This window comes from Gopherus flavomarginatus, chromosome 2 (assembly GCF_025201925.1).
Source record: "Gopherus flavomarginatus isolate rGopFla2 chromosome 2, rGopFla2.mat.asm, whole genome shotgun sequence".
Taxonomy (NCBI): domain Eukaryota; kingdom Metazoa; phylum Chordata; order Testudines; family Testudinidae; genus Gopherus; species Gopherus flavomarginatus.
This window is the reverse complement of record NC_066618.1, coordinates 3,225,168-3,244,650: the sequence shown is the minus strand read 5'-3', so window position 1 is coordinate 3,244,650 and position 19,483 is coordinate 3,225,168. Positions and strand designations below refer to the sequence as shown.

Genomic DNA, 19,483 nt, shown 5'->3' with positions numbered 1-19,483 from the left:
TTGCGTCACTGAATGGCTGAATCAGCTGAGGCTTCCTTTCCCTGGCTCGCAGGCCAAGGGAGCGATGTCTCTGATTCTCTCTCTCTTGCTGCAGATGAGGTGATTGTGGTTAAAACAGAGGTGCAGGAGCATGAGGAAGATCCTGAAGACCTGGAGCCGCATGACATGCTCCTGGGAAGTTCAGGGGAAAGTGTTTCGCAGAGTCTGGCTGCTACCACAGCCTGGGAGGGTCAGTGCGGCTCTGGAACGCCGCCAAGGAGCCCGGCAGGCATTGTCCTGGGGGAGCCGACTCCACGTGGAAGAGATTTCAGTGGCATCAAGCCTCTCCTCGTCCATCAGGCAAGCCACGCGGGAGGGAGGCCGTATGTCACGTGTACTAAGGGTGGGAAGAGCTTCCAGCTGAAAGTGAGCTGTGGGAAACAGCACAGGAGCCGTGCCAGAGAGAGACCTTATCAGTGCACCGAGTGTGCCAGGAGCTTCCGGTGCCATTTGGAGTTCATCCAACGCTATGCGAGCCACACTGGGGAGAGGCCATATAGATACGCCAGCTGTGAGCAGACCTGCAGTTGGAAGTGGTTCCTTCTGAATCACCGACAAGTCCGGGTGGAGGAGAGGCCATTCCAGTGCGTTGTGTGCAGGAAGAGCTTCCGGCTGAAGGGGAGTTTCCTCAGACACCAGCGGGGCCACGGGAAGGAGAATCCCCAGGACTGCACGGAGCGCGGCAAGGGCTGCAGCTGCCACGCCGAACTCTGTGCGGGCCAGCACCGCCAGGCTGGGGGGAAGGCCGGCCAGTGCGCTGAGGGTGGGGAGACGTCCGCTCAGAAGCAGTGTCTGCCCAGTGGCCAGCGAGCCTGCTCTGGGGAGAGGCCGTTCCGATGCACCATCTGCGAGAAGACCTACAAGGTCAGGGCCAGCTTCCACAAGCACCTGCAGAGCCACGAGACCGGGACGCCCTGCAAGCGCGCAAAGTGCAGGGCTGACTTCCCAGGTACGACACTGCCACAGGGTCAGCAGAGGGCAGACCAGACCGAGCAGGCTTCCCCAGGGCAAAGACTGGAGACCGGGAAAGCACCAGGGAGTGGGATGGGTGACTAGGTGGTAACTAGCATGTTGCATCCCGACCAGTTCGTCCCTGCGCTTGGTAGGCTGGAAAAACGCTCACAACCTCCTTCCGGCCTCGGGGCTGGAGGGTGGGTGGGGTGGGGCCCTCCTTGGCCAATTGTAAATGACTCTGTTGGGCAGCACTCAAGGGTGCTCCCCCAGCATCTCATCCTCCCGCAGGCTCCCTGGACAAACCCATGAAGAGCGTCTGATCTCTGCTCTGCACCAGCTGACTAAAGCATGTGAGATTCCAGTGCTTTGCTCACTTGATGCTGCACGGGGAGGCAGGATCTGCCAAAGGGCAGGTGGCGTAAAAGCCTGCTCTCTAGCTCACCAGAGCCTGAAGAAATCTGCCTGCGTGAAAGGATTAACTGCTGCAGTTCGGCAAATACCTGGTACCTTCATGGTAAAAACCTCGGAGTGCTGAGTCCGGATCCTTCTTCCTAGGTCTGCCTGACTCCTCCCCTTCTCAGGATCATGCTCCCCCTGCACCCCTGGAGCGATCTCCTTGTTCTCATCTGCACAGAGCCATTTCTCCTCTCCAAGCAACCCCTGTCCCTTCTTCCTCCTGCCAGTCAATAATGCCCACTCCCGATCTGTTTTCCTGTGCCGCGTCTTATCCTACTTCGCTGGTAAACTCTGGGCCTTGGGACAGTGTCCAAATAGGTCTGTGCAGTGCTATTTATATGTGGCACCTTGCTGGATAAATGACTTCTGAAGACATCAGACCGAATGTTCACAAGCTTGCCCCACAGTTCCCTGCGAGCTGGGCTGGCGGGGCAGCATGTCTGGGTCCCGATGAGCAGAGTCAGGGCTAGGCGTTTAGGTTAGAGTCAATGGGGCTGAAATCTCATCAGTTGTTGCTGCAAGATTTGTGTCCTAATACCTGCTCTCCCAGTGGGAAGGTGTCGCCATCCTGTAGCGCCGAAGCCCTTCTCTCACTGGCTCTCCTCCAAAATAGGTTTCTTTTGGTCTGAGGTTCAGAGGATAATCTCAGCATTAGGGCTGCGCCTGGCCTGTCCTTCTTGAGTTTTGTTTGTTTAGGGTTTTTTTTTTCTTGCATCTCTCTGTGTGGGTTTTTATAGGGACTTACGTTCTCACATGTCTAATGGCAGCTAAACCCCATCGTCGCTCACTGGTGGGAATGGCTGATGATCCTTCCCCACCATGAATGGTTTGTGGGGAATAGTGGGCTGTTATGAACACTGAGAAGCTGAACTTGGGTAGCGTCAACGATTCTCCCGATGATGCTACGGTTTGGGAGCAGTTTGATAAATACTCTGAGCATGGAAATTCCAGGTTTGTGAAGTTACGGAAACGGCACAGTTTTTCTTATGTAAATGTGTATTGCTTCTGATACCGCTCCTCACCTTCCACTTCCACTCGCCCCGGTGTTTTAATAACACCAGGTTACTTATATTCCCCTCTACTATTGCTGGGTACCATTTTGCTTTTGCTTTTTGTACCATATGAGGCTTAATTTGGTTTTATTACTGGTTGGGCTGTATATAGTCTGCATCCATTTCAAGACAGTTCGGATCTGTTTACCATGCAAAGCTCTCGTCTGCCTTTCTTCTGTACCTCTTTGTCTTGTAACCTAGGTGACAAATCTGTCATGTAACATTGTCCATCTGACATTTATTCTAATAAAAATAATTGTAACAAAAAGTGAAATGGACACAAAACATATTGATTCAAAAAATAATTGTCCATATTGGTGAGGGTTGGGTGTGGTGACTACAAAAACCAGACCTGGTGCCTCTTTGGAGGACTATGGTTAAAAACACACCATCCCTAACAGTGAATTGCAAAGGGGATAGAAGAATTAGGTGTGTGTTGTCTTAGGGGTTTTTGTGGTGATGTTTACAAAAGACTTTTGTTAATTTCCAAAGAACATTTCTTTTTCCTGCTTGACATCAAGTTTATTCTTCCCTGTTTTTGTAAAGGTCTTTTTGGAAGAGCTAGAGATGTAGATTGGGAGTTCTGTCAGCACTTAACTAGATGAGCGAAAATGCTAAATATTTAATAGTCTGCTTTTTTTCCCCATTTTTGGTACTTAAGTTAAATGGCATGGAAGGTAAATTGGGTGCTCCTGTTTTCCTTGTCTCATAAAGAAGAGCAAGAGGATGTCAAGTGAAATTGAAAGGCAACTAATTTAAATGTAATAAAAATAAATGCTATTTTACACAACACATAATGAGCCAGTGGAACTCTCTGCCACAAGATATTGTCAATGCCATTTTTTAGTAGGGTTCCAGAAGCATGATTCAATGCTTATACAGATAATGAGAACAGCCACAGTTACACTTATTAGGATAACAAGATATAAGGGATCTAAACTCTCTTGTTTCAGGGAATTTATTCTCCCGCACCCCCAATCAACGATTAAGGTGCTATTGGATAAATTTGTCTCGAACTGCCTGTGATTAGGAAGAAGCTTCGATTATGGAATTTGTTGTTCCCCTGAAGGAGCTGGTATGGGTCGCTGTCAGAGATGGACCATTGGATGTGGATGGAGAACCGGTCTCATCTGGAACGGCAATTCTTTTGTCTCAGACTTCAGACAGCAAGACAGTATATAAGAAGCAGCACAGTTCAATCCAAAACCATAGCTCACCCTACAAATCGGAGAGCAAAAATGAGCACCTGAAACTATTTATAAAGCATAATGTCTAGGTGCATAACTTTAAGTATGAGTAGTCCTATTGAAATCATTGTTGAGAGTGGGTAAAAGTTAGTGCTTGTAATGCTGTGGTAATCCAGAACCAGCCCCAGAGAGCATGTGTTTCAGAATCTGGTGTTTTTTATTCAAGTTATGGCTGCAGGTCTCATGATTGTCAAGATACACTCAGTTCAAGTTTCCAAGGTTAAGGGCTGGTCTTCACATGCATCGCTGTAGTGCTTTAGCGCCAATGTGTGAGCTTCTTGCATTGGTGTCGTTAATTCACTTCTCTTAGAGGCAGAAGCTCTGGGGGTGGGAGAAGCTCTTCTGCCAACATGGCGCTGTTGATGGGAAGAGTTAGGTCGGTGTAATGACATTGCTCAGGGGTGGATTTTTCACACCCTGGGTGACACGTTTATACTGATCTAGGTCTGTAGTGTAGACCTGGCCTGCAGTGTGGCTTTCTTCTGTTGGCAAGCTGTCTAAAACGACTTCCCCTACACATCTGTATAGGGTGCTACTTCTGGATCCTAACAGTGGTAATTTAAATGAAAAAAATCAGTGTCTGCTACACATTTTAGCAGAAATATCAAACTAATGTGCTTATCCTACAGTCCCAAACTGCCTTTAATGTCTCAATTTGTGCTAATCCTCCAGTTCCCAGCTGCCTGAATCTTTTCCCCTTAGACAACTTCAGTGATGCAGTGAGTCATGGTTAATATAAAAATCTATGGCCTATTGAATGCTGAAAACATAAATTGTGCTCAGTATCACAATGAATAACATGCAGGCTCCTGTGCTGGTCATACTGTTCATTTCATATTTCAGCTCATTTAATAAAATCTAGGGCCAGCTCCTCCAGGGGTGTGCACCACCTCAGTTCAGTTGAAGTCAACAGAGCAAGGCTGCTCTAGGTCATCTGAGGACCTGACCTGTAATTTCTTAATTTAAACTAAACACCTGCAGAATCCAGGCACCATGCTGCAGAATGTGGTTTATTTGTGAGGGAGTGTGTAAGGCTGGGGTTGGAAGTTGCCCCCCTGAAGTCTTTCCATTATTCACAGGAGCAAATTGAGGGTGGACTGAGCCCTTGATCTTCTCGGTAAGGTTGCCAACTTTGGTTGGACAAATTCCTGGAGATTTCGTAACATTTGGTGTGACCCTTCAAAGGCAATTGGCAGGGGCTTGCTCGGTGTGTGATCTGTTTTAACGGCCCAGCCTGGACCCTACCCCTAGGGCCAGGTATTTATTTACCAGTTGTTGCTATTTAAGGGGATTTCTTTCTGGCCCCTGCTTTAGTGGGACAGGAGAGCTTGGGCTCAGGACAGGCGAGGGGTGCAATGGCAGGTCTGGTACAGGAGCTCAGTCCAGGGGACCCTATGGGCCCTGGGGGGTTAAAATCTCTGAATCAATATCCGTATGTTACAAGGTCATCACTGCCTGGTGCCGGGGGGGGGCTCGCACACGGGGGGGGGACCTTCCAGGCCAAGAGCTGCGTTCTCCGACGGGCCCGGCAGGCGGCGCTGTCCGCTCGCAGCGGCCCTGCGGATTCAGCGCCAGGTGCTTCTCTTGGCGGGACGCTGCGGGCGCGGCTCCCTCCCTCCCGGCATGCACTGCGCTCGGCCCGGCAGCGGGGCGGGCCCGTGGCGAGGCGGCGCCGGGACTCTGCCCAGCCCGGAGCGGGAGCGGAGCTCGGCCGGGCCGGGCCCGCTGGAGAAGCCCCGCCCGCCCGGGGGGGCCATGGCCGAGCGGGCCGCTGCCCAGGTAAGGGCCCGGCGGGCGGGGGAGCCTCGGGCCCCGGGAGCTTCTCCCCGCCCGGCCTGGGCCCCGGGAGCCGGGCCGCGGGGAGCGCGGGGCTGCCCGGCCGGGCGGGGGCGGAGCCCCGGGGCGGGCTGGGGTTCGGGCGGCTGGGCCGGTGCCCGGCGCTGCTCCCCAGTTACACCCGGGGTTTGACACCCGCCCCGGCGCTGGAGGGAAGGAGCCCGGTTCCCGGGCCCGCTCCGGCGGGGGAGGGTCTGGGTCTGGGTCGGAGCCGGAGCCTCCCTTGCCCCGGAGAAACCCTCCATCGTGTTCGGGCTTCGTTCTGTTGTGTTCAGCCTCCGGGGAGCCGCGGGCAATGGGCACCCTGGGGTGCGGTAGGGCCCGGCCGGGGGTGCAGAGCGCGGGCTTGGGGACAGTGTCAAACACCAGCTCCCAGCTTGCTCCTTCGCGTGTCAACGGCTGGGTCAGTGGTGCTGACTGGAGCCACCACGTCCCCTTTCAACTGGACGTTCTGGCTGAAAACAGGACACCTGGCAACCCCACCCGCTACCTTCAGCTTCGTGGAGCTGCCGCCTCCGGCTTCAGCCCCGGCAACCTCATGAAGAGGGAGTCAGGGGATTGCGACCCACAGTTTGAGAACCGGCTACTTGAGTTATTTGGCTCAGTATAGGGGTAATTGGGTAAAACTGACTGGCCTGTGCTGTGCAGAAGATCAGGCTAGATAATCAAATGGTCCCTTTTGACGCTAAAGCCTATGAGTGTTCCACGCTTCATATGAGTCAAATATTGTGGGGTTTCCATTTCAGATCTGCTTCAGTACAGGAAGGGAAACAATTCTTGGGCTGTCTTTCCCTGATGCTGACTTTGTTTCTCTTCGTGCAAACAGGATCCCGCTGTCCCTGAACAAACTCCTGTGAGTGAAGCTGATCATCACGCTACAGAGATCTCCTTGTGGACAGTAGTCGCTGCCATCCAAGCCGTGGAGAGGAAGGTGAATTCCCACGCCACGCGATTACTGAATCTGGAGGGGAGAACAGGGACAACTGAGAAGAAGTTAACAGACTGTGAGAGGACAGCGATGGAATTTGGTAACCAGCTGGAGAGTAAATGGACTATTTTGGGAACTCTGATCCAGGAGAATAACTTCCTGCAGAGGAGGCTGGAGAACATGGAGAACCTGCTGAGAAACAGGAACTTTTGGATCCTGAGACTGCCCCCAGGCACTAAGGGAGAAGTCCCCAAGGTAACAATATCCCAGCTGCTGTTGAGGGGTAGAAATTTAGGCACTGAACGGGTTTTCCTATCTTCTGATATGCAGGCCCTTTAATTCACTGCTGTATAAGAGTGTGGATGCAGGGAGTGATCTTACTGGCTTCAAGGTGTCCAGTAACTCACTGGCCAGACCCAGTTGGTCCAGTTGTTTGTGGATAATGTACAGGACCGAGAGTCAGGACATCTGGGCTCTGTTTCCAGCTCAGTCACTGGTTTGCTGATATGGAAAAGTAATATTAGGAGCATAGTTATGCATCATTTCTGATGCAATTTGGAAACAGTGGCTGGAAACCTCGGCCAGAGCCAGCCCACCAGATGCTCTCAACAGACCACCTGCAAATGCTCCATTTAGTCAGTGGGAGGTGAGGGCACTATGAGCTTTTCAGGAGACACATATATCGTGCTGAATTTGGCCCTGACTCTTCAAAGTTTCTGCTAAAATTAGTGCTCCAGTCTTGGTGAATCTAAGAGCACAGCACAAGATGCATTCCCTGCCAAAACCTATGAAAGTGCTTGGCATTCACTTGAGTGAGCTTTGGGTCAGGTTCTTATAGTCTAAGAAAGAAGTTTATTATAACCCTTATGATTCCAGGTGCCGCTGACATTTGATGACGTCTCCGTCTATTTTAACGAGCAGGAGTGGGAGAACTTAGAGGAATGGCAGAAAGAGCTTTACAAGAATGTGATGAAGGGGAACTATGAGACTCTGATCTCTCTGGGTAAGGATACGTTTTCATAAGAACGGCGATACTGGGTCAGACCAAAGGTCCCTCTAGCCCAATTTCCTGTCTTCCAACAGTGGCCAATGCCAGGTGCCCCAGAGGGATTGAACAGAACAGGCAATCATCAAGTGATCCATCCCCTGTCGCCCATTCCCAGCTTCTGGCAAACAGAGGCTAGGGACAACATCCCTGCCCAGCCTGGCTAATAGCCATTTTACTCTCTGATTAGAAACAGTTCCTACTGTGGTTCCCATTGCAGGTTATTCTCCAGTTTCTTTGATTTCCAATGGATCACTACTTCCCTGAGCATTTGCAATAGACAGCTCATACCACACACACCCTCCTATTTAAAACTAAATTGGAAACTGCGGATATAGATCTGGTCCAGTGCTTCCTAGCTGCAGATAACTGTTGTAGTTACATGCCGCAGAGTAGGTGAGTAGCCTATTCATAGTTGCGATGCCTCTTTTATTCTAATACCTAGTTTTCCCAAACCCTTTGAAACATGTGGAATGTCTCCCATTGACTTCAGAGGACTTCAGAACATGTTCAGCAAGTTTAAGTGACTTGTGAGGTCACGAAGAGAGTCTGTGGCAGAGCCAGGAATTGAACCCAGGTGTGCTGAGTAGCAGGCCAGTACCTGAAATACAAAACCATCCTTTGTTTCCTTAACTAGCCAGATCACCCCATCCTGTGGTAAAATCAGACTTCTGCTGATTTACAATCATAGGACTGAGATTTTATCAGCTAGTTCTCTGAGTGTATGTCTGTAGGGTGCTTCACCATAGGATGCACGCACGCCATGCACTCTTGAGTGGAAACTACAAAGCAGTGTCTGCAGCCCATGCCTACCAGAGTGGCACCTCCACATGACAGGATATGGGGGGTGCGGACCAGCTGCCACTCAGTTCCTTCTCAACTGCCTGCGGCTCGAGACGGAGTGGTTGCATGTCCACTGGTTCTCAGCTTCCTGCCTTTCTTAACATAGTGATTTATTCTTAGTTTTTCCTGTGTTTGTGTGGTTATTTTATTTCTGTGTTCAGTTTTAAAACAGCTGTGTTTAGAAGGAAGATTATCCCCTCTCCTGTTTCTTTCTATCATGCGTTTTGCTGCATTAACGCTCTGCATTTTGCCAAAGATCCCTGGGTTTAAGTCCTGCCAAACCTGCCTCAGGTCTTTTCCCTGTAGTGACAGGCATTTGAGCTGCTTTGGAGACAGCCACATTCTGTCCAAGTGTAAGATCAGTTCCGGGTTTAAAGGCAGGTCTCGGAAAGACAGAGAGGCTAGATTGAAGCTCTTTCTAATGGAATGCTCACTAGCCTCGGTGGGGCCCGCCTCCTCCTCCTCCTCCGTCCTCTCATGGATCGGTAACTGGTTAAAAGATAGGAAACAAAGGGTAGGAATAAATGGTCAGTTTTCAGAATGGAGAGAGGTAAATAGTGGTGTCCCCCTGGGGTCTGTAGTGGGACCAGTCCTATGCAACATATTCATAAATGATCTGGAAAAAGGGGTAAACAATGAGGTAGCAAAATTTGCAGATGATACAAAACTACTCAAGATAGTTAAGTCCCAGGCATACTGCGAAGAGCTACAAAAGGCTCTCACAAAACTGGGTGACTGGACAACAAAATGGCAGATGAAATTCAATGTTGATAAATGCAAAGTAATGTACATTGGAAAACATAATCCTAACTATACATATAAAATGATGGAATCTAAATTAACTGTTACCGCTCAAGAAAGAGATCTTGGAGTGATTGTGGATAGTTCTGACAAAATCTACTCAGTGTGTAATGGCAGTCAAAAAAGCAAACAATGTGGGGAATCATTAAGAAAGGGATTGATAATAAGACAGAAAATATCATAATGCCGCTATATAAATCCATGGTACACCCACATCTTGAATATTGTGTGGAGATGTAGTCGCCCCATCTCAAAAAAGATATATTGGAAGAAGATTCAGAAAAGGGCAACAAAAATTATTAAGGGTATGGAATGGCTGCCATATGAGGAGAAATAATAAAACTGACTTTTCATCTTGGAAAAGAGACGACTAAGGGAGGATATGACAGAGGTCTATAAAATCATGACTGGTATGGAGAAAGTAAATAAGGTGTTATTTACTCCTCATAACACAAGAACTAGGGGTCACCAAATGAAATTAATAGGCAGCAGGTTTAAAATAAACAAAAGGAACTATTTTTTTTTACACAATGCACAGTCAACCTGTGGAACTCCTTGCCAGAGGATGTTGTGAAGGCCAAGACTATTACAGGGTTCAAAAAAGAACTAGATACATTCATAGAGGATAGGTCCATCAATGGCTATTAGCCAGGATGGACAGGGATGGTGTCCTTAGCTTCTGTTTGTCAGAAGCTGGGAATGGATGATGGGATGGGTCACTTGATAATTACCTGTTCTGTTGATTCCCACTGGGGCACCTGGCTTTGGCCACTGTTGGAAGATGGGATACTGGGCTAGATGAACCTTTGGTCTGACCAAGTATAGCCATTCTTATGTTCTTACATTGGCCTCAACATCCCAGGCCGCTCCAGTAGCTGTTGCAACTCCAGCAGTACCTTGAGAGATGAGGACTTCTACCTCTCCCTCAGGACTTAGTTCTTTGTAGCCATCTCTTCAGCTAGAAGAATGGGAGAGCTCATTATGACAGACCCAGAAGGAAGCCGCCTGTCAGTGTTTTACTCAAAGCCTCTGGAGAGGTGACCAGTCTACTTACACTAGGTGTCAGAAGGGCTCTCACCTTCTACCTTGACAGGACTAAGACCTTCTGGGCTTCTCCAAGGTTATTTGTATAATCCACTGAGAGGATGAAGGAATGCCTTATTTCCACTTAGACTGTCTAATGGGTTGCAATTCAACTTGTTTAGAACACGCTGTGATGCGGCCCCCTCACAGAGTGACAGCACGCTCCCCCTGGACCTCAGTCGACAGCTGTAGCTCCGCTGAAAGACATTCCCTTACCAGAAATGTGTAGGACTGCAACTTGGGCTTCCATTCCCACCTTTGCCAAGCATTCTGCCATTTTACCTACTTCTAGGGATACTATCTTTGGTGAGGCAGTCCCCTGAACCATCTTGGACTTGCCTCCCGTTGAGTTACTGCTTGGGAGTCTCCTCTGGTGGATCATCCATAGGGACATATATAGTCAAAGGAGGAGGAGAGATTACTTATCTTATAGGACCTTGAGTACTTTGAGATGCTTTGTCTCTATGGATGCTCCACCTCCCACCGTCCTTCCCCTCAGCTGTACAGCTCTGCTAGGTGGTAGAGAGGGAACTGAGTGGTGGCGAGTCCACTCCTCCTTATAGGCTCTTGTCTGGAGGCATGAGGGGCTGCTCTGCGCAGGTCTGCAGACGCTGCTTTGCTGTCTCTGGTTGAGAGCACATGGCTGTGCATGTGTAACCTTTGGGAGGGCTAGAGTTCACTTCATTGGCCTTCTCTAGAGCCTAAAACCCCCCAACTCCCATAGAAAAGCAGCTGGAGACCCAGAATTCAGTCTAAAGATTTTCAGAAAGGATTGCACAGGGTCAATGTCTCCACATTCAAGTCCCCCCCCCCCCCCAAAAAAAAAAAAGTAATAAACTTAACTAAGTTCCAACATGTTAATTCTTATGATAAAGAAACATAATGAATAATAACTTAATTTCTACAACATAACATGGCAATTTTATAATCCACATACATTGTCTTCACAGCTATGCATAAACAGAAATAAAGAAAACAAATTAAACAGCTCAGTCTCCACAGAAAGATCGTGAGAGGAAACTCAGAGTTCTCAAAAGTTTAGGTTGAATTCATCTGAGTCTTTGACCACCAAATCTGTACTGTTGTCTGAGTCAAAAGCAACATCTTCCCTCCACTGGCTTGTAGGAATCTTCAGCTGGAATCCATGCAGACTCTTCCGCTGCTGAAATCACTGTTAGCCAGTCAGCTAACCGATTAACCAATCACTCAGTGAAGTGTATAGATTTAAAACAAACCCTGTTCAAGAAAATGCAAAACTCAGAAAATGCAAAATATAAATGACTCTTTCCCCAGGATCAAATTTAAATAAAAGCTGGTGAATCATATTAGTTGAGTTAATGTAATTAAAACACTTTGGATAAAATCAATACAATATTCACAGTATACAATTACAATAAAATAAATTACTTTTCCTTCCCAATTTTCCCTTTTTTAAATTAATACTGGCTGTGCTTCCCTGTTGTCAGGTTAACATCATCACTAATCTGCTGCAAAATGCTTCAGAGTTAGGGAAAGCAACCTCCTTTCTGCTCCTGGGCTCAGCTTCTCCCAGCCCATGCAGTGCACAATGCAGCTGTTTTGCAAAAGGCCCTGACCACCTGCCCTCCTGGTGTCTGACCCCAGCCACAGGGAACCTATTGGAGCAGACCTAAAACTACCACACCCTGTTTCAGAAACTTCTGGATGTGAGTTCTAAATCTGCCTAGCAACAATGGCCCGGAACAACTTATTCCCATCTCCTCCCCTCACAGATCTCTTAAAGCAGTGGTTCTCCACCGCTTCACCGTTGTGGGCCACATATGTAGTTCTCTATGTGTTATGTGAGCTGCATCCACACAATATATAGACTACCTGTATGGCCCTGGGAATGTCACATGGGCCACAGCTGTGTGCTGATTGGGCTGAGGGTTAAGATCTACTGTCTTAAAGAGATATCTCCCTCTTAGGCAAGTTGGTTACACGCGCATCTTATGGTGAGCATACCATAGGGATAAAACATCTCCAAGAACTAAAGTTACTGTGAGGTAAGTAACCTCCTCTTTTGTGTCACCTGGTAACACAGCATTGAGCATTCCTCCCTGAACTGGCTCTGGCATATCAACTCCCCTTCTATGCGGCAACCCCCGGCTCTTCTGCTGGGAGCACACCCGACCTCCACAAGGAATGGTATCTTTTTACAGGATCCTTATTGGCCACCTTTCAGATCTGTCATCAGCTCCAGTTAGAGAAGGGGAGCTAGTTTAAAATAATTTAGTATTATTTGCAATGAATATTAATAGGCCATGATGTTCCCTTAACATCTGCTACCATGAACAGACTACGCTGTTTCTAAGCCAGACGTTTTATCGCGCATTGAGCGAGGGGAGGAGCCATGTGTCGGGGATCAGTGGGAATCTCTGGAAGGATTGGAGGAAAGAGTCCAGAAGAAGGAAGGGCTAGTGGAAGGAGAAATCCCTGTGGACCCCAGCGCAGGTGAGTTCTACCAAGTATCACAAACCCACACTTCCACTGTAAGGGCTTGACAGTGCAGGGTTTGGGTGAGGGCTGTGTGAGAGTTGTCGGCAGGGGTGCTGAGCCCAGTGCTTTGTTACTCGTCATCCAACAAGCTGAAGGAAGATGAGAGGAGCGGGGCTGCAGGCCAGTGGGCCAGGAAGCGCCCTGTGGTCAGCATATGAGTCACTGAACTCCCTGTTGGAAGTGCAGCTCCAGAGCACACTCAGGTGAACTGCTACTCCTGGCTGGCAATAGGAGTCTCTCGGAGCCCTCAAATTACCTGCCAGGCGCATTGTTTTCATAAACTGGATTTGCACTTTAAAACCTACATGCCAGCCACGCCCTGTCTCAGCCCCTGCCACGCCCCCTTTTTGCCCTAACCTCTGCCCAGGCAGAAGTGAACCCACTGAGACAAGAGGATGAGAAGTGGGCATGGCAGGGGCAGCTGTGTGGCCCTGCAGGCAGCAATATTACAGGAGTGTGAGGATTCCTTAGGCTCCCCCGGGGAAAGCCGTCCATTTCCTAGCAGAGATCTGCTTTCCTGAGGATCACCAGTTCTGCCTCTGTTCAGCTCAGGTTTAAAATCACATGTAAGGGCCTGGTGACTATGAATAAAACACTCATTTCCCCTCATCTGTGTCTCCATCAATAGGCCATGCCACTTCCAACCCTGCCATCCTGCCCCGGGCTGAAGGAGGGGAGGAGCCGTGTACCGGGGCCCAGGGGGGTTCTGCAGACAGAGAAATTCCCCAGGAGCCCAGCACAGGTGAGCACTGGGTTCGAACTCGGAGTCATTGAGGGGAGTGAACAGCACCTGGCCCATCAGCTTGTATAATCGCATCTGTCTGGATGTGTTTTCTCATCTGTTTTTCCTTCTCTTCACAAAACGTTACTCACTCTTCCACCCATCCCAGAGAGCTGTAGCCCCAAATCCTTTGCAGAAAGGGGTCAAAAGGTGTTGGTAAAACACACACTAATTTGTTGCTGTTTCTCATTAACATAATCACCAGTTTCCACATCTGACACTTTAACTTGGATTAAAGAAGAGGAAGAGCTGGATGCTGGGGACCAGCAGGAACTGGGGGAAGGAAGAATTCTCGCAGACTTCAGCATGGGTGAGCAGTGACTTGATCCTGCAGGCTGCTCTTGTGCAAAATTCCCATTGGCTCTGCGGGGGGAGTGGGTGTGACGGGTTGCCCTGCTGCTCTGGGATGCCTCCTGATGTACTGAGGTTCCACTGCGCCTGCCTGACCCACCAGCCTGGGTTCCCTTAACGCTGTACTGCTATGCAGCCTCTCAAGCCCTTCCCCAGGCTTCAGGCTGCACTTTACCAGCACACATACGGGTAAGGACACCCCCAGGTGCAGAAACACAGAGACACGGAGATCAGCTCTGCATGGGAAGGCTCAGCTAAGGAACTGCCCAGTTACTCAAGTGCCCTCCCCCCGAGTGTAAACCCAAAAGAACTGTACAGCACAAGTTCATAAAATTCGCTCTCTCCCTCAATGTGGAGAGAGAGATGCACAGCCTTTTGCCCCCCAGTTATGAATTCCACAAACTGGTTTTAGAGAAAAAAAAAAGTTGAACTACTAAAGATAATTTGAAGTGATCGTGAGTGATAGCAAATAGACCGAAGCAGATTACCTTAGTAAATGAACAAAACCTGCGAACTGAGCTTAAAACACTACAGAGGAAGGATATAAATTAGCAAATTCTCACCCTGAATGATAAACAGGCTGGCAGATTCATAAGGCATAAACTGCCTTGGTTTGCTCAGGTTTTCATACTCAGGTTAAAAATCCTTCTAGCCGGGGACCATCACTTCTGACAGTTCGGTTCTTGCCCCCCAGGTGTTTCCAGGAGTGTTGTTGCAGAGGGAGTGAGGTCCCCCCCCGATGTCATTGTCCCCCTTTTATATCTTCTCTCCACTTGCTGGAAAGCTCTTTTGCTGTGACCTAGGTCAGACATTGTGCAGTGCTATCTCTGAGAGCTTTCTGTTGTACACAGTTCCTGGAGTAATCCTTGTGTTTGTGTGTATTTCCTCAATAAGCCAGTAACATTGTTTGGCCTTTTTACTGTTGTACCTGAAAGGCTGCTTGTGGGTGTTTCAACCCAGTGTGTCTCAGTAACACATACATAGCCAAACTTCATAACTTCACGTACAACAATAGCACATACAATCCAACGAGATATTAATGTTTAGCAGAGCAAGACTTTGAGTGATACCTCACGAGACAGACTTTGTACAAAAGATATCCTAACTACATGACAGTGGTGAATATTGAAGTGTCAGGGAGTCCCAGTGGGGCTCTAAGGGATTGAAACATCTCAAAGGAGGTGAGCGGAGTAGTACCTGCGGCTCCTCGGAGCTCCTCCGCTTCTGTGTGCTCTTACCTGTTCTAAGTGATCGTTTGTTGTTTGTATTGCAGTCCTGAATCAGGGCCCCATTGTGCTACCTGCTGTGTGAACACACAACAAAAAGATAATCTCTGCCCCAAAGGGTTTACAGTCTAATAGTAGTAGGCATCTTTCAGTTTTGGGAGCCCATGGGTGTGCGCCCCTGAGAGGTAAAGAATTTACTCAGTTGGTTTTGTGGCTAAAGAGACCCACCTGAGAGAGAGAATCTCTGCCGCATCTGTCACATTTAAAGGTGGTGTCTTGACCCTTTGGGCTCTGCCTTCTGCAGGCTCTTTTCTCCTCTCCTAAACTGGACGTCTTCCTCTTGGAACTCCGGAGACCTTTGTTAAGCTCTTGTTTCCAAAGGCTGTGGTGTTGAGTGTGATCTTCCCATTTGTCCACATCCACTTCTTTGAGGTCTCGCTTGCACACATCCATGAAATGCAATTTTGGGAGTCCTTTGGGTCTATTTCCAGATGCCAGTTTGCTGCAGAGGATGTCCTTCGGGATGCGCCCATCATTCATTCTGCACACATGCCAAGCTGGTGGAGGCGTCTCTATTGGAGGAGTGTTTGCATGCTGGGTATGCTGGCCTGTTTGAGCACCTCAATGTTGGTGACTCTGTCCCTCCAAGAGAGTCCAAAGATTCAATGAAGGCAACGCATATGAAAGCTGTTGAGCCTCTTTTTCTGATGAGAGTATCAGGTCCCTGTCTCGCTCCCATACAGAAGTGTGCTGATAACACATGCGTGCTGCACACAGATCTTTGTGTGTTCTGTCAGTTTGTTGTTTTACCAGACCCTCTTGTTCGGTCTAGACATTGTTGTGGCGGCTTTTCCAATGGAGATGTTGAGTTCTGTTTCAAGTGAAAGGTTGACTGCAATAGTGGACCCCAGGTATGTGAACTCATTCAACACTTAGAGTTCATAGTTGTTGATCTTGATGGAGGGTGCTTCCTCAACTCCTTGGCATGTCTTTTTTAGGCTTATAGTAAGCTTGAAGTCTTGGCAGGCTTTGGAAAAACTGTCCATTAGGCTTTGAAGGTGAGCTTCTGTGTGGGTTGTGCATCATCAGCGAAGAGAAGGTGTTGGATAAGGGCCTCCTGAGTCTTTCAAGATTGAACAGCTTTCCATCAGACCTTATGTGCAAGTAGATTCCCCTAGTTGAGGAACCAATGCTTGTTTCAGTAGCAGGGAGAAGATCATCCCAAACAGAACTGGGGCAAGTACACAGCCTTGCTTAACTCCACTATGAATCTGGAAAGCCTCAGTCACTGAGCCATCGTATTGGACTGTGCTGTACGTGTTTTCATGGAGGGATCGAATCACGCTAAAGAGCGTGGGGGGCATCCAGTCTTTTCTAGAAGCGGAAACAGTCCATTTCTACTGACAAGGTCAAAAGCCTTTGTGAGATCGATGAAGGCTCTGTAGAGGGGCTTCTTTGTTCCCTGCGTTTCTCTTGTAGCTGTCTCAGTAGAGAAGATCGTGTCGATAGCAGACCTTTCAGCTCTGACGCCGCACTGTGATTCAGGATAGATTCTGCCTGCAAGGGTCTGAAGTCTATTCTAGACAACTCGGGCAAAGGCTTTTCCCATAATACTAAGAACAGAAATGTCATGATAGTTGTTATAGTCACTCCTGTCACCCTTGTTTTTATAGAGTGATGATGTTGATGCCCCTCATTTCTTATGGTACTTTGCCTTCTTTCCAGCACAGGCAGAGCAGCTCATGGAGATGTCTCAGTAGAACAGATGTTCTGCATTTTATGACCTCAGACAGTATGCATTTTTTTTCCAGGGGCCTTTCCACTGGGGAGGCCATCTATGGCAAGGCTAAGCTCCTCGACAGTTGGTTCATTGTCAAGTTGGTTCATAACAAGCAGGCTTTTGATGGCAGTGATGGCTATGTCCGTAACAATATTTTAATAAGAGTAAAGCTTAGAGTAGTATTCTACACAGCGATCCATCTGCTTAGTGTGGTCATTGATTGTTTCCCCCGTTGTTGATTTCTATGGAGCTGTCTTCTTTGAAATTGGACCTAAGGCTTTCTTGATCCCGTCATACATGTTTCTGATCTTGTATGCATCAGCTGCTACTTGGATGCTTTCACATACGTGCAGCCAATAGTCATTGGCGCAGTGTCGAGCAGTTTGTTGTACCTTGGTTTTTGCCACTCTCAGCACTTGTAAGGTTTTTTCATTTGGGTATCTCTTGTAGTTGGTCTGGGGTGTGCGTTTAGCTTCTATGACTGGTGTCAAGACACTGGAATATGCATCAAACCAGTTGTTAGTCTTGTTTTCCTTCTCACTAAAGGAAAGAGCTGCATCGTAGATTGTGTTCTTCAGTTGCTCCCACTTCAGCTGGGTGCTTGTGGCACAATCACTGGAGGCAAGGGCTTGTTGTAGTATGTTCTTGTACTGCTGTGACTTTTCTTGGTCCGCTGTGGCACTGAGGTTAATACAAAGACATCCTTTTACTTTAGATTTCTGTATTTTCTTTGGTTTACGTTTGATCTTGCTGCATACCAGAGAGTTGTCTGTGTTACAATCAGCATTTTGATAACTGTAGGTAATGAGGACAATGTTAAGGTTGGCATGCCTTGTGATGATAAGATCCACTTGGTGCCAGTGGCCAGATCTGGGATGTTTCCAAGACACTTTGTGTTGCGACTTTGGAAGAATAAGTTTGTTACACCGAGATAATAGGAATAAAATTCTAGCAGTCTCTGATTGTTTACATTCATCTTACCGGTTCCGTGTTGACCAAGACAGTTGGTCCATGCTTTATGATCAGCTCCCATCCTTGCATTAAGTCCCCTAGCAGGAAAACATTTCTGTGTTTTACAATCCTGCTGATGGTGTTCAACTGGTTGTAGAACTGGTCCTTGATATCAGAAGACGGGGGAGTGTTGGGGCATGCATACTCACAAGGTTGACTAGGCCCTCAGATGTGAACAAGTGTGGTGCCAAAATTCTCTCTGATCCATTTGTAGGTGGCTCAGTCATCCCCCAAAGTGAGTTCTTGATAGTAAATCCCACTCCGTTCTCTCGTGTTTCTTCTGTACATTTCTCCTGCCAGATAAATGTGTAGTCTTTTTCTCTGAGAGATCTGTGTGATGCTAGCTGAGTTTCTTGGAGGGGTGCAATATCCACGTTGAGTTGTTTCAGCTTGTCGTTGACCACGGCAGTTTTAAATGCATCGTTGACCTGTTGAAGGTCCTCAGGCAATCCAGTTGTTATGGTGCGAACGTTCCAGCACCCTATCTTTAAGGATGTTTTCTTTCTTTTACTTGATTTCCCTGGTGCATTGGTCACAGGCCCCTTGTCAAGTTATAAAATTCTAAGCTCCAAGCACCCATTTGAAGCAGGCAGACTGTGGCAGAACAACACCCTATTGTCTGGGGACTGTCTAGTTTTATGGCGGGCGGTTGTTGTCCAGTAAGTTGTCTATATTCTTATAGATAAACTAGGAAAGTATAATTTAGATGGGGCTACTATAAGGTGGGTGCATAACTGGCTGGATAACCGTACTCAGAGAGTAGTTATTAATGGCTCCCAATCCTGCTGGAAAGGTATAACAAGTGGGGTTCCGCAGGGGTCTGTTTTGGGACCGGCTCTGTTCAATATCTTCATCAACGATTTAGATGTTGGCATAGAAAGTACGCTTATTAAGTTTGCGGACGATACCAAACTGGGAGGGATTGCAACTGCTTTGGAGGACAGGGTCAAAATTCAAAATGATCTGGACAAATTGGAGAAATGGTCTGAGGAAAACAGGATGAAGTTCAATAAAGATAAATGCAAAGTGCTCCACTTAGGAAGGAACAATCAGTTTCACACATACAGAATGGGAAGAGACTGTCTAGGAAGGAGTATGGCAGAAAGAGATCTAGGGGTCATAGTGGACCACAAGCTTAATATGAGTCAACAGTGTGATACTGTTGCAAAAAAAGCAAACGTGATTCTGGGATGCATTAACAGGTGTGTTGTAAACAAGACACGAGAAGTCATTCTTCCGCTTTACTCTGCGCTGGTTAGGCCTCAACTGGAGTATTGTGTCCAGTTCTGGGCACTGCATTTCAAGAAAGATGTGGAGAAATTGGAGAGGGTCCAGAGAAGAGCAATGAGAATGATTAAAGGTCTTGAGAACATGACCTATGAAGGAAGGCTGAAAGAATTGGGTTTGTTTAGTTTGGAAAAGAGAAGACTGAGAGGGGACATGATAGCAGTTTTCAGGTATCTAAAAGGGTGTCATCAGGAGGAGGGAGAAAACTTGTTCACCTTAGCCTCCAATGATAGAACAAGAAGCAAT

The 19,483-nt window shown here is 47.9% G+C and overlaps 2 protein-coding genes across 11 annotated transcripts in view; both read left to right on the top strand.

Annotated features, from left to right (window-relative positions):
• The window catches only part of LOC127045835 (zinc finger protein 282-like), a 91,034-nt gene extending 88,259 nt beyond the window's left edge, over positions 1-2,775 (top strand). For all 8 annotated transcript variants that reach the window (XM_050942531.1, XM_050942534.1, XM_050942535.1 and 5 more), the window contains one exon: positions 95-2,775. In XM_050942531.1, coding sequence (XP_050798488.1) covers positions 95-1,095 — 1,001 coding nt within the window. In that variant the 3' untranslated portion in view covers positions 1,096-2,775. The remainder of the gene's footprint in view (positions 1-94) is intronic.
• Positions 2,776-5,407: 2,632 nt separating this feature from the next.
• Positions 5,408-19,483, top strand: part of LOC127045848 (zinc finger protein 777-like) — a 33,844-nt gene continuing 19,768 nt past the window's right edge. For all 3 annotated transcript variants that reach the window (XR_007772831.1, XR_007772830.1, XM_050942584.1), the window contains exons 1-6: positions 5,408-5,527; positions 6,411-6,767; positions 7,389-7,515; positions 12,601-12,756; positions 13,430-13,543; positions 13,788-13,892. Coding sequence is in view for 1 of the 3 variants with exons in the window: in XM_050942584.1 (XP_050798541.1) it covers positions 5,504-5,527; positions 6,411-6,767; positions 7,389-7,515; positions 12,601-12,756; positions 13,430-13,543; positions 13,788-13,892 (883 nt within the window). In the remaining 2 variants the exon portion in view is untranslated. The remainder of the gene's footprint in view (positions 5,528-6,410; positions 6,768-7,388; positions 7,516-12,600; positions 12,757-13,429; positions 13,544-13,787; positions 13,893-19,483) is intronic.